The sequence below is a fragment of the Podarcis pityusensis genome (genome assembly GCF_964106645.2).
Source record: "Podarcis pityusensis genome assembly, chromosome: 10".
In the NCBI taxonomy this organism is placed as follows: Eukaryota; Metazoa; Chordata; class Lepidosauria; order Squamata; family Lacertidae; genus Podarcis; species Podarcis pityusensis.
In genome coordinates this window covers 51480177-51494984 of record NC_138035.1, presented here as the reverse complement: position 1 = coordinate 51494984, position 14808 = coordinate 51480177, and the positions used below count along the sequence as shown (strand labels likewise).

Below are 14808 nucleotides of genomic sequence, written 5' to 3'. Positions count from 1 at the left end.
CACTTTAGTTGTTTAGCATTTTCAAGTGAAAATGCTGTCACAATGGTTCAGAACATCAAGTCTCATTGTGAACCCAGGCAACCAAAGAGAAAGATAAAACTAAGATCCATATTGTGACGGTATTGTTAACCAGCTTTTAAGATTCAGCCCTATGAATCGAAAGCTGCAGCAATATAGTTGATCTGATACAGCAGCGTCACTAATGCTGAACTGGGTGCTTTCACAAGCTAATTTCAAAGCCTGTGATCTCCACACAAAATACTGCTGAGAGGTCAAAAAAGGATCTAATCCCTTCTCCTCCCTTCTGCAGTTTAACTACACTAATATAAAGAGACCAGACAGCATTTGCACATATCATCCAATTAAGGTGTGTGCCTCATAAGACAATTAATGTATATTAAACTGAAACTCCCTTTAATAATAAAAATAGCTGCTGCTGCAACACTTGCACTAGAGCCAAGGAAGTTGAGACTTCACATATCCAGTCTTAGGAGCTGCCATGCCCAAGGAGCATCTCCTGAAATCAAGCTGTTGGTTTAAAAGCAACAACAGCTTTCCTATTTAGAGCAAACTCTCCATCCCTTTTTAATTACACAGCTCCAACAAGTCAATACGAGGCTGGTTTAAAATAGACAACTGTGGAGGCGGTGCAATGGCAGAAGTGTGTTTTATATCTTTTGCACAGCACACCGTGTAGCGTCACAACCACCTCGGGCAAGAATCCTACTCTCATTTGAATGTTTCTGGTTTACTCCTTTCCGCTAAAAGAACTGGAACAGCAATTACCGGTAGGTAGTTCATTGCATCATAGCTTTCATCTAGTAAGAAGCAACCAGAAAGATATGTACAGGCATGAACAGTGATCTTAGCAAGTAAATCGAATTATCAATCCTTGCTTTACATACGGATATTTAAATGATCAATTATCTTAAGATACAGATTCATTTTGATGTAGTGTGTGATTCACTCTTTAAAGTGCATCAACAGGAAAGCGCAACCTGATCAGGACCAGCAGTACTGGAAAGATGTGGTTTCTCCTTTACATAATTAACCATCACCCGCTCCCACATGTTCAGCTTTGATGTAGCAGTTAAGTACAAAAGTAATATGTATATATGCAAGGGAGTACCCAGGGGTTGGCTAGGCTGGCCCTCGCCAAAGGTGCAGGTGCAGGTAGGAGAGAGAAGTGTAAAAACCACACCTTTCTATTCTGGCTTGGAGTGGCTAGGAGCCAGCTCCTCTGGGTGCATTGGCAGAAGAGTCCAATTGGTAATGTGGGCCATGGCAGCAACCCTCGCAGGTTCAGAGGGAAGAAAGACAGAGAGACCTGGGGAGGGTTGCAGGAGGAGGAAAAAGGAAGGGATGGAGAAAGGAGGCAGAAGGGAAAGTGGCGAGTAGAGGGGAGAGTGAAAGGCAGGAAAGCAGGTAGATGGACCAACTGACAAGGAGGAGGAGAGGAAGTAGTGTGGAGTGGAGCAGACCCAACCTCGATGGCCCCAGAGGAAGTCACTGGCAGAGTGTAAAAGCCAACAAAAAGCAAACTTTTTGAGTTTTTGGTCTATAGTCTTACCGACTTTGGAGGCACTGATACAGCTCCTTGCAATGGAGGTACAGAGGAGGTACACCTCTGTATATATGTCTTTGATTTTGACCTTCTTTATAACAAGGAACCAATAAGGATCCCTCCAGACTGGTGTGTATCATTGACATAATGATATTCCATTAACGGCAGGTTTATACTGGACTGTCACCACATCATTCCACTTCTGTGATATGAAAAGTTACCGAATTTCAGCAGGAAGCTGCAGGACACACATGGCAATTGGAAATGAAGCAGTACAGCCACTCTAAAATGTCTGCAGGCATAAACAATGCTGAAACCAGCATCACGTATAACCACCCCAATACCATCACAAGCACATTAATATCCTTTAAGAGAAAACTTTCCTCTTTACCCAGGCATTTTGATGGTGGAAAGATACGGTTCCTGGTAGCACTGATAGTATTAGTTGTGGGAGTACATATGTGATTGTTTCACATATTTTTAGAAGCTTTAATCGTTTTTACATATGTTCTTTTGTTTTTATTTGTTTTGTTACAGTTCTGCTTGCCACCCTCGGCTACTTTGGGAAGAAGGGCAGGATATAAATGTGATGAAGAAGTAAAATCATCATGACTGCACAATTGGAGGAGTCCTAAGCATCTGAAATCATAGTGCTTAGTTAGTACAACACAGTGCTAAGTCTAGCATGAACTGGAAAAGCACTGCATTCAAATTGGTATTTACAAATGCATTGGCTTTTACCCACTAGCACAACTTTTTAGAAATTTGTGAAGTTTAACAGCCTGCCACTGAACTAATCTCAATAGGAATTCTCAAAGTCTCAATGAAATAAAAGGGTGAGAAGCCAGACAGGCACAAACTATAAGTAGTGTCTTCCAAGAACCACTAAAAGTCCAAGACTACCAACCATTCCACATTCTCACTCCCAGAATGGAAGAGCAGATGGAGGGGAAACGGGTATCCCAGAGTTATTTGTTTAACAAGCACAGGAAAGCTGCCTGGCATACCACCGGGTGAAGTATTGACAATACTAGCAGGCAATGGTGCTTACTTCTGCTGGTGGTCTTTACCGGCTAAGATGGAGAGGGATGCAAACAGCAGCTCATCACCTTTATTCCTGGTCAATATCAATTGCAACCTGCGTGTGAAAACCCGACAAGGTAAGCCTCCCATACCCTGAAGCTGAGAGAGCTGTTTGTCTATAAGAAAAGGTGCCTGAAGAATACAAACCATGAAGTTTCCCAAATCATTTCAGGAACAAATAACTTCTCCATTCTGCTTTCCTGTACTCCTGCTACAGGAAATGGGAAGAGAATGTAACAATACCATGGAGACCTAGACTCTTTTCCGGGAGTCAATGCCTTCCATTCTAATCACTGTCCTCCCTGCAAGCCCTAGACACAGAGGTAGGGAGAGGAAAAGTGAATAATGAAGAGAAATGGGGGCAAATGATCACTGCCCTGATAACGCTGCTATCTCCTACTCTCCAAGCCACAAATTCCTACTTGGGAGGGGCTCAAAATAACCTTGTTTCTCAAGAGCAGCAAAGTGACATTTATCAGAGGTAAGGAGAATGCATACAATGTTAGATTGATACATATTTTAAGTCAGGAATAATATGGACTGCATATTTTATTTTATTTTAAAAAAAGGTCCCAGATTCAATTTTTATGACAGAATTCATCCAGGCAAAAAACAGAATCATTTCTGGGCAGAGACAGTGTGTGAGCTGTGAGGAAAAAAATATCAAGGGACAGTTTACAAAACAACTAATAACACAATTTTACATGTGCATGCATTTGTCTGTAGTGGTTCCCAAAAATATAACCCTAACCAATCATCTGAGAGAGTCTGGAATGCCTGCAGAGGCTTTTCTGCTCATTGTCAAAGCCATCAATGACTCATAAAACCTGCAGAGTTTCTGCCAGATCATTAGTTTCATTAGAAACCAACTAAGTTTGTTACTGGTATGAGCTTTTGGGTGCATGCACTTCTTCAGATATCAGGTATCAGATATCAGGTATCTGAAGAAGTGTGCACGCACACAAAAGCTCATACCAATAACAAACTTAGTTGGTCTCTAAGGTGCTATTGGAATGAATTTTTTTTATTTTGTTTCGACTACGGCAGACCAACACGGCTACCTACCTGTAATTAGTTTCATTGTTAGGATACAAAGGGATGTGAAAATTGCATATGATTAAATTCTCTCCCCCCCCCCCCCACTTTTCCAAATAAATAGTTTTTAGATAAAGCCTATTATATAATTCTGGGATTACCCATAGCTGCAAAGGCACCTTTCAGTACTTCCCTTGGAATCACTACCGCATTCATTGTGAAGTGATAAGGGTGGTTCTCTTATCTCCCCTTGAGAAAAGCAAAAGGAGAAAAGATGAAAGAGCAATATTCTTTCCCACTTCCTCTTTCAGATCTATGTTCTTTTCAAGTCTCATACTGGCACCCTGAGTCTTGATGCCAAACCACAGTCACAACCACTCCTGACTAACGTGGGGCTCAAGCTCTGTGCTGAACTTAAAATTCCTTGCCAACTGCAAGTCCTGCTTCTGGCAATGACATGTTCCACTGGGGAACTCCCAAATGGAACCAACACACATGGGGCTTGCAAGTGATGCCAACCTAAGAGGCCCAAATCTAAGTCCTGCTTGCCAAGGAACTATTAAGAGTGTTCCAAATTGCTCCTTTACAGCCATGGCTTTCCCTACCCCATGTCACATGGTATCAGTTGGGTGTGGCTTGAGAAAAATGATCTCACAAGCCAAATTGAGACCTAAGGGCATGGGAGCAAATCTGGCCTGCTGACTAGAGCTTCCCAAAGCCTGATTTAGGGCATCAGAAGACTTTCTAATTTTCCAGTACTGTATACCCATATCTCTGACAAAAAAGTGTATATTATCACAGGTTCACACCAGTATCAGTATTAAATTGCATAATAGAATCATGGAAGGGATCCCGACAATCATCTAGTCCAATCCCCTACAATGCAGGAATGTGCAGCTGTCCCATACAGGCACCAAACTTGCAACCTTGGCATTATCAGCACCAGGCTCTAACCAACTGAGCTATCCTGGCTGACAAGATTTAAATGCCAGACTAAATACTTCTCTTGTAACACATGGTCCTCTATTCACTTCTTCTTCTTATTTGGAGATCACTCGTAGCTGAATAAGATTGTCTTCCATGAACACAGTCTTAACAGTGAGTCCGTAAGTGACTGTGGAGGCCAATTCCGGATACACACATCCTTCCACAGTGAGGACATACGTTTCCAGACAGGAGTTGATCATGATGAAGGTTTGCCAAAAGTGCCTTTCTCTTAGCATGTTTCTCCCTTTCGTTCTGACTTTAAGCATCTTCAAAGTCCATGACACCTTTGGTAAAGGCTGTTCTCCAATTGGAGCGCTCACAGTCCAGTGTTTCCCAGTTGCTGGTGTTTATACTATTTTTTTTTAGATTTGCCTTGAGAGAGCCTTTAAACCTCTTTTGTTGACCACCAGCATTGCACTTTCCGTTTTTAAGTTCAGAATAGAGCAGTTGCTTTGGAAGATGATAATCAGGCATCTGAACATGACCAGTCCTACGAAGTTGATGTTGAAGAATCATTGCTTCAACACTGGTGATCTTTGCTTATTCCAGCATTAGTTCGCCTGTCTTCCCAAGTGATATGTCTATTCACTATGGTATGCCAAAGAAGTGTCTTAGCTGCACATGCGTACCCAAACAATTCAGATGAAGATTTTTTGTTTAGAAACAATGTTATCAATAGTACGTGTGATCAGTTATTTTTTTAAATGTTCAATAAAAGAATCACTGGAGAGTACACCAATTTCTCAGCAGTTTATGGAGAAATTTGTCAACTCTCATTTGCACTGCCAAAATTACATTCAGGCAAATTCATGCATAACCTAGGTGATCTAGAAACCAACAGAAATCCTCTTGCATGTAGTCAGGTTCTGCATTACTGTAACAGCATGTACAAGAACTCGTTTATGGCAGTGCCTCAGTCCAACTATGTTATTAAAATGAGGTTCTCAATCTGGGACTGCTCCTACATCTCACAAGAGGCCAAAGTAGCCTCTGTGGCATAAGGTGATTTCAGTTGTGGCTGCTGCTCCAGCTGCAGCATCTGGACAGATATAGCCTAGCCACTGCAATCTATCCTCTGACAGCATTCACAACCGATATGCGCAATGGCCAAAAGCTCTTTCCTGAATCCCCCCTGCCCTCTAACCTCATGGAAAGCAAGGTCTGAGTAATTGTACCCCATTTGTGTCATTCCTTTGCTTGGCCTTGATATCCTTCTGCTGTGGAGCAAAAAAAAATTTGTTCTCCCAGGCTTTTAAAAATTTTACTATAATCTGCTGTTTTAATCACTGGTCTTACCGCTTTTTGTGTATGTTTCATACTGATTTTATTATGGCAGGCACCCCCAAATTCAGCCCTCCAGCTGTTTTGGGACTACAATTCCCATCATCCCTGACCACTGGTCCTGTTAGCTAGGGATAATGGGAGTTGTAGTCCCAAAGCAGCTGGAGGGCTGAGTTGGGCGGTGCCTGTATTATGGTATTTTCTTTTCTTATAAAGCCATTGTGGAAAAGTTTGGCTGAAAGTCAACAAACAAATAACAACAACAATAATAAGCAACATAAGCAATAAAATAAAAAGCCCAATTATGGTCACACTTTTACCAAATACGTATGAATTTGCTTCCAGACCAGTCCTATGCTTCTCCTGTGTTTGCTCTATTGCTTGCACGGCACTTCTGCTTGTAGGCTACGCTTCAATCTGATCAGTTGCTATCCTGTTCTACACTCAGTGTGCGTTCCTTTTACACCATTATGGTGACAGGGGCAATTCTGGGAACAGGAAAAAGTAGTGGCATTCTAGGACCCAAACTCACTAGCATCATGTTACGATAGCCCAGCAAATTGCCCGTTGCCCTGCCCTGTTAATCTCTGCCAGGCAGCAGCCCAAGTTTGGATTAAGTCATAAATTTCTTACACAGATAAAGGAAGGAGGAACTTCTGTCTGCACAAGTGGAAATCTGCCTTGCACTAGGGAATAAGGTCAAAACTACTGTATCGGTTAATCCTTTTAATAAATTAAACAAACTGGATATTGAGTGTACAGATGTGCAGGATGCAGCCAGGAAGAAACAGGATTTGCTTCTACTTAATAAGAGTAATTCCCCCTTCCAGAAAGCTTCACCCAAGCCATGGAGATATGATGGCTGTGCTGTCAACTATCACCTACTGCCAGGAAACCTTGACAGTATATAAAGCAATATGCAGGCACAAGCATTCAAGTGTCGCTACTGACTGACTAGCCTGAATTTTTTTTATCGTCTGAAAGCAGGGGATGGGGGAAGGATGGGAAGAGATTTTTAGAGGAAATGTCTCAAGCCCAGTCTCCCCAACTTGGTTCCTTTAAGCTAAGAAGACAACTGCCAGTCATGGCTTATGAGCAGGTAGGAAAAGGGGCAACTGCCCCATTTGTGTTGTCAAAATCCCATTTCTCCACTTTAAGCTTCTGTAATATAGATACATATATATGTATATATGTATATGAACACTGATTTTCAACAGTAACACCACAAGTGTAACATAAAAAGAAAAACAACACAGGAAGTACATATTATTGGGCAGCCAGTTACAAAAAGTAACAGTAAGGGACGTACATAATAGGTTCTCGGATTAATTACCAGTAGTCCTTTCCATAGAGATACATGGGTTATAAGGGGTTTCCATAGAGATACATGGATTATACGGGGTTGCAATAACTGCACGGGCTTATTGATGTGATCAATAAACTAAGACGCACGTGCCTAAAATTCTCCACCTCTCTCCACCTGTCCATTCATAACTCCCCTGTGTTGGGCCAAGCGTTCAGAAAGTGCTATTTCCCCCCATATACACGCATACCAGGATGAGCGCAAAGTTCAGACGGGTCTCCTGTTTCCCACCTGGCAGCACCTGGGAGAAAAGCGACTTGCTAGAGGCTCCTTTGAAGCTGCACGGTGGCAGCCCTTAAGCGACAGGGGAAGCGGGGTGACCGGCGGCGGCACAAAAAACGCAGCCGAGGGAGGATTACGCACGCTTGGTAGCCACGGAATGCTTGACCGACAAGATGGGGAGGGAGGGAATCTGGGGGGAAGCAACCAGACTGGAGTAAACTCCGTCTGAACACCCGGCCCTCCGCCCTGGAAGTGCCTCCTTGCAAATTCAACTTTGTCCCAATATATCTCTTGAGATTGTGAGCCTGGAACTACCTGAGGCGCGGGCGCTCCTGGCTTCCCTCCCCCTCCCGCCTGGAGCAAAGGCACAGGCACCCCCACCCCGCGCTACTAATACTCAGGCGCTCCTTCCTCGCAGGAAGCGCAGGCCCCGGCGTCCCCAGACGGTACCTTTCCGGCGGCTCTCGCTGGCTGCAGCCTGCGCTTCTCGCCGCGGCCCTCCAGGCGCCGCCGCTGCCGCCGCCGCTGAGCTGCCTGCGCACGGGCAAGGCAGAGTCCCCCTGGCGCCGGGCCGCCTCCTGCTCCAGCGACAGAGCCAGTTGGCTGAAGGCGTAGAGCAAGGAGCACAAGCCGCAGCCCAGGCACAGCAAGACCACCTGCACCAGCCGGCGGCTCATCCTCCGGCGGCCCCGGCTGCACCGCGCAGCAGCCGGGGCCTAACCGGGAGCGGGAGCGCCAGCGGCGGCGGCGGCAGCAACAAAAGCAACGCGGCGACCGCAGCGAGCAAGTCAGCCAAGGCGGCGGCAGCGGCGAGTGCAGCAAAGGCGGCGGCGACGCCGCTGAGGTAGTAGCAGGATTGCTGCCCCGAGAGCAGGAGGAGGAGGAGGAAGAAGGCGGAGGCGAAGAGGCCCGGGCTCTCGGGGCGGAGCCAGGCGGCGGGGAGGCGGCGAGGGGTGGGGTGAGAGGCGTGTTGTGGGCGCCTGGCGATGGTGGAGGCACGAGAGCGGCGGGAGGCATGTCCTGGCGGCGGCTGGGAGCGCTGCAGCGTCGAGCGAGGGAGGCGAAGGGCAGAAGTCGGTGGCCGCCCCCCCCCGTTCCACCTTTGCTAGGACAGAGCTCTCGAATGGTGTGTCTCCACACGTTAGTGTGTCGGCTGCAGTGCGACAGGCGAACTAATATCAGTGTACTGGAAGAAGCAAAGATCACCAGTGTCGAAGCGATGATTCTTCAACATCAACTTCGTTGGACTGGTCATGTTGTGCGGATGCCTGATGATCGTCTTCCAAAGCAACTACAGTGGTACCTCGGGTTAAGAACTTAATTCCTTCCGGAGGTCCGTTCTTAACCTGAAATTGTTCTTAACCTGAAGCACCACTTTAGCTAATGGGGCCTCCTGCTGCCGCCACACCGCTAGAGCACGATTTCTGTTCTCATCCTGAAGCAAAGTTCTTAACCTGAAGCACTATTTCTGGGTTAGCGGAGTCTGTAACCTGAAGCGTATGTAACCCGAGGTACCACTGTACTCTATTCCAAGCTTAAAAATGGAAAGCACAATGCTGGTGGTCAACAAAAGAGGTTTAAAGACCGTCTCAAGGCAAATCTTAAAAATTGTAATATAAACACTGACAACTGGGAAACACTGGCTTGCAAGCGCTCCAGTTGGAGAACAACCTTTACCAAAGGTGTCATGGGCTTTGAAGACACTTGAACTCAGGGCACAAGGGAGAAATGTGCTAACAAGAAGGCACGCTTGGCAAATCCACACCGTGATCAACTCCAGCCTGGAAACCAATGTCCCCACTGTGGAAGGACGTGTGGATCCAGAAATGGCCTCCATAGTCACTTATGGACTCACTGTTAAAACCATGTTTATGGAAGACAATCTTACTCGGCTACGAGTGATCACCAAAGAAGAAGTAGGTGTTTTGTGTGAACGCTTCCCCACGGGTTGGAAATAATAATAATAATTTGTTATTTATAACCCGCCCGCCCGCCTGGCTGTATGTATGTATGTTTAAATAAATGAATAAAATCATCATCATCAGAATACTTGTGCAGACCCAAATCATGTTGTGGAGTGGCCAACCCCCAATTACCGTATTTTTTGCTCTATAAGACTCACTTTTTCCCTCCTAAAAAGTAAGGGGAAATGTGTGTGCGTCTTATGGAGCGAATGCAGGCTGCGCAGCTATCCCAGAAGCCAGAACAGCAAGAGGGATTGCTGCTTTCACTGCGCAGCGATCCCTCTTGCTGTTCTGGCTTCTGAGATTCAGAATATTTTTTTTCTTGTTTTCCTCCTCCATAAACTAGGTGCGTCTTATGGTCTGGTGCGTCTTATAGAGCGAAAAATACGGTACTTACCTTCTATGGTCTTTACAGTGTCAGCAAGTATGATAATTTTGGTTAAAACTATTCTAGAGCTCAAGAGTGGGACTCTCCTGATCATAGCAGTAGATGATATGGGGTATGCCAAAGCTTATTTGGGAGTTCAGGATATATAAACTTTATTTGGGGACATTAAATCTTTCCTTTTAGAACTTAAAAGCAAATAAGGCACAGGGAACTAATAACAAACTTCTGCACTGGGGTGAATATGTACTGGTGGTATGTAGCAGCCACAATTCTTGGGACCCTTAACAGACTACAGTTCCCAGAATTCTTGGTTGTGGAAGAAGGTGGACTTTTTATATGCAAGCTGTGTAAGATTATAGCCATGATATCCAGTAACATGAAAGTTCTTTGCTCTAAACACAAAGTGGCAAGTTTTTTGTGTGAAGCAGTTATTCTATTGACATGAAAAGTATCTGAAAAATAGAGCTTGTTTTAACATTTCATGAAATTGCATATACTGTATCCAGTCTTTTGTTATGGCACCCAGGTCACTTACCGTGGCTAGTCTGCTGTTCCAGAGATGGCTATATTGTGTCATCACAAGCTACCCTCCCTAGGATTAGTAACATTGATCACAAATAATAAGATAAACAACCTTTTTTAGCATTATGTACGGTATTTAAGAAACTTTCAAGGGGAGGAATGCAAATGCTTTATCTTTTTTGGGGGATGTCTTACCTGGTGGGGGTAATCTGAAAAGCAGTGGTTCCCAACCATTTTTTTTACGGTGATCGACAAGTCCAAATTTACTTCGCAGGGTGACACAATTTATTATCACATGAGTTTTTAACTTTAGGTCTTCGACAGCTGTCAGTTTTGTGCATTTTAACTGCACATTTGCCTATTTTATAACCATTACTTAAAAGCATCCCAGCAAAAATTTACTTAATGCATCACTTGTTGAAATATTTATAGTACTTACAAGGCTATTCAGAGTTTTGCTTATGGGAATGTCAGAACACCAACCATCAAGTTGCAGGATTTAAGCTATAAAATATATATTCTAAAAACATAGCATTTACACAACCAGTGTTAGATATAATGAAATTTAAAATATTCACATTTTAACGATAAAGCCCACTTTGGAAAGACTCGGGAGGATGGTTGAACTTGTAGTTTGCCAACGGGTTAGTCAATGCGTGGTTTGAAGATTATAGTCTCAGACAATTGTTGATACATAACCTGCTTCTGTATTTCATCTTCATAGCAATCATTGCTGAAAAACCCAACTACCCTTACTGGCAGATGGTCATACAGGGAGTTGCTTTGAGTGACTATTACAGATTGCTTCTGAAGTGCAGGCACTGTCTTTGGTATCTATGATTAAGAGTCAGGCTGCTTATAAAGCCCATAGCTCACTTGTCAGTTGCAAGCCACAGGCTAGAAAAAGTGTCCTCTAAGTAGATAAATAGGTACCGCTCCGGCAGGAAGGTAAACGGCGTTTCCGTGTGCTGCTCTGGTTCGCCAGAAGCAGCTTAGTCATGCTGGCCACATGACCTGGAAGCTGTACGCCGACTCCCTCGGCCAATAAAGCGAGATGAGCGCCACAACCCCAGAGTCATCTGCGACTGGATCTAATGGTCAGGGGTACCTTTACCTTTACCTTAAGGTACCTCCAGCCCAAGTTCCTAAGGGGGAAATGATGGTACAAATGGAGCAGGCATACTATTACCAAACACTGATAGTTGTTTAAATAAACATATTTGCTGGAATATAAGAATCACCTAGTAATTACCTCTTGGAATGTGCCACGAAATAGTTTTGTTCCGGAAACATTTCTAAATCTGACCAGAGTTTTGCTTATTAAAAGGAAACACAGTTCAGTGGGTGAAATTGTTCCCTTTCCAGTAAATCCAGAATTGCATCATCACATCAGACTTTCATGGTGCAGCAATTAGTCAGAGGTATAATTATTGGGGAATTGCAAAACCGCTCTTTCCCCATGTCCTTACTCCACAGAAAATTAAATTGCTCACAAACACATTCAATAATTTTTTAATAAAATATTCTCTTTATATACTATACCGTATGCTAGGTGAACAGTGTTTCTTGTATCATCCATCAGAGCAGATATATTCTACAGTTTTCCTTCCATTTTCCCAACACTGCAATTGTTTCTTCAAAAATAAGGGATTCAGCATGGATGCGCAATCTGCTGCTGTCAGAGGTAGCAAGGATACGTTTGTGGGCTGTAATGGACTGCTGCTGAAGGATTTCCTGCCTGGTTAACTTGTATAAGGGTCATCTCAAACAAGTACGCCTTTTTCTCTGATCTATTCAGAATTAATGTTCCAAGCTTCCCAGGGAAAGACAACCCCCACTCACCAAAATGAATACACATATTCCCTGCGTCTTGTATAAGCAGAATTTTTCAGATATATTGTCCAGTGGCCAACTATCATTCTCTTGGTTACCAAACTTTCAACAGCGAAAAACACAAGAAGCTAAAATGAGTCTGTATATATACTTCACTAAACAACTATCCAATTAATGAACCTTACATGTTTCCAATTGATGGGTGGAGTATTTGGCTTATATTGGTGTTGTTGGCATCCTTCTGTCTCAGGAGACAATGCAGTGTGCCTCCAGGGGTGAAGTCAAACAGATGGAGAATCACAGCACCTGGTGCGGCTGCAGATTCCCATAACCCGTAACTGCTGCTTCCTGCATTGTTTTTGCTGCATTAGCAGCACTTAAGTGACCTCTTTTCCTCTTCAAGCACTAGCCACTGGATGCAGGATTCCCCCCCGTTTTGTACTACTTGCTTGCAAACTGCTTAAAAGTGACACCTTAACCATGCAATTAATGGAGGTTTATTTAGAATGTATTCTGTAACATTTCAACTTGGTTGGTAACAGTATTTCGTATGCATCAGTATATCCAAGCAGCATGTTACTGAACCACACTCCTCCAAATTTCTCAGAGTAATAGTGGGTTCCACCTGATTTTTTATTATTTTAACTCTTGTGCTTCTTTAAAACATCCATGCCAACATTAGCTCCACAGTCTGTAAAAAGGATAAAACAATACAGCAAAGGTCTCTGAAATGTACTTATTTTTAAGAATTATGGCATTACACACATTTTATTACTCTTCCGAAACGTTGGCTATGAAATGCCTTTAAAAAAAAAAGAGTATTTTTCTCTTCTTGCTTAAAACACGAATTATAATCTCATTACTGCTTCCATTTCATCATAATTTGTCTTTTAAGGTTGACAACTGGATGATATCCCACAGCATGAGTTAAGCAAATGTGTTATACAAATACTAACTGGCTCTAATAGAAGGGGCCCTGAGGAAATAATGTGTTTACGGTCACTTTCAAATGTCGTAACACCCATGAAGTTGCTCAGGGGTGGGGTGGAAAATGATTAAGGAGTGGGGTGGAAAAGGAAATTTCTGAAATTATGGAATACCTACGATAGAGGGTATGATTATATCAAAAGGCCGTAGGCTCAATCCCCAGCAACTCCAGGTAGGGCTGATATACCAGAAACCCTGGAGAGCCACTGCTAGCCATTGTTGACAACTGTTGAGCTAGCAGGACTAAGGCAGCTTCCTACATCTGTGTGCCTATAGAAAATGGAATCTTAATAACTGAATATGCCAATTACTGTTTCACCAGCAAAGCATGTATATTTTGTTTTAACTAGAATTTTTTTCAAACACTTAAGTAGCTATCATACTACTTATTTTACCTTTTACCATGAACATTATCTAACACAATTTATATATACAGTCGTTCCTTGGATGGATTCTGTTCGACTTCCAAAATATTCGAAAACCAAATCGCAGCTTCTGATTGATTGCAGGAAGCTCCTGCAGCCAATCAGAAGCTGCGGAAGCCCCATTGGACATTAGGGTTCCAGAAGAACGTTCGCTAGCTGGAACAATTACTTCCGGGTTTGCAGCGTTTGGGAGCCAAAATGTTTGAATTCCATGGCGTTTGAAAACCAAGGTACAACTGTATAAAAAAAACACCTTTGCCAATATTTAGGAGGAAATGAATTGTTTACATTGCTCCCATTATTAGTTAAAAAAACACCAATATTTTTTACCTGTACTTTAAAGCCATTAAAACCCAAGCAGAGAATGCCTATTTCATAGCACAATATTTTAACCAACAGTCCATGTCAGCAGTAGTCCATTTGAAAACAACAACACCCTGTTATTAAAATTAGATTTTAAGACAGCAACACCAAGAAATGAGTTATGCAAGTTTTAGATATCACATCAGACTTTCATTTTATGCAACTAACTATATTTCACAACTAACATTGTACAAAATAGATAGTACCATTGTGCCTGTAGAAGTACTGCAGTTAAAAACAGAAATAAAATACAATACTACAAGAAACCAGCAAACATCACAATTGTCAGGGGCTACAAAATTCCATTGTTCCAGCTGAAATGATATTAAGCATACGTATTTAATATTTTGGAGTTAGATTTACTACCAAATATCCCATCTAATTTTTCACATTGGTTCACAAAATAAATATTTTCAATTAATGATGGTTTCCCCTGTAACAATACTCCAATGGATTTTGTACCAAATCTGATCCAACAACAATAAAAACGCTAACAACCTAATCCTATGTATATCTTCTCAGAAGTAACTTCCACTGAGCTGAAATGGGCTTACTCCCAGCTAAGTGCGCACAGGATTACATCTTAAAATATGCCAGACATCCTCTTGTAACTTTGTTCTTCCAGGACACTTACTGCTGTAAGCCCCAAAGTAAAGCAATATATGGGGTGGGAGTTTTTGCTGTTGAATCAGTCTATTAAGCTTTTGCAGATGCAGAGCCCTGAGCACAACATGTTTGGAGAGGTACAAGCTAGGATGTTTTCACAACTGATGCCAAAACACCTTCACCTT

The 14808-nt window shown here is 43.0% G+C and overlaps 1 protein-coding gene across 4 annotated transcripts in view; it reads right to left on the bottom strand.

Annotated features, from left to right (window-relative positions):
• GXYLT1 (glucoside xylosyltransferase 1) overlaps nucleotides 1-8443 on the bottom strand; it is a 32152-nt gene extending 23709 nt beyond the window's left edge. Inside the window, exon 1 of one of the 4 annotated variants that reach the window (XM_081022378.1) lies at nucleotides 7986-8443. In XM_081022378.1, the coding sequence (XP_080878504.1) occupies nucleotides 7986-8212 (227 nt within the window). In that variant the 5' untranslated portion in view covers nucleotides 8213-8443. Of the gene's footprint in view, nucleotides 1-1570; nucleotides 1726-2615; nucleotides 2933-7985 lie in introns of those variants that run through there. The other 3 variants (XM_081022381.1, XM_081022379.1, XM_081022380.1) reach the window with 3 other exon arrangements.
• Between the last annotated feature and the right edge of the window lie 6365 nt (nucleotides 8444-14808).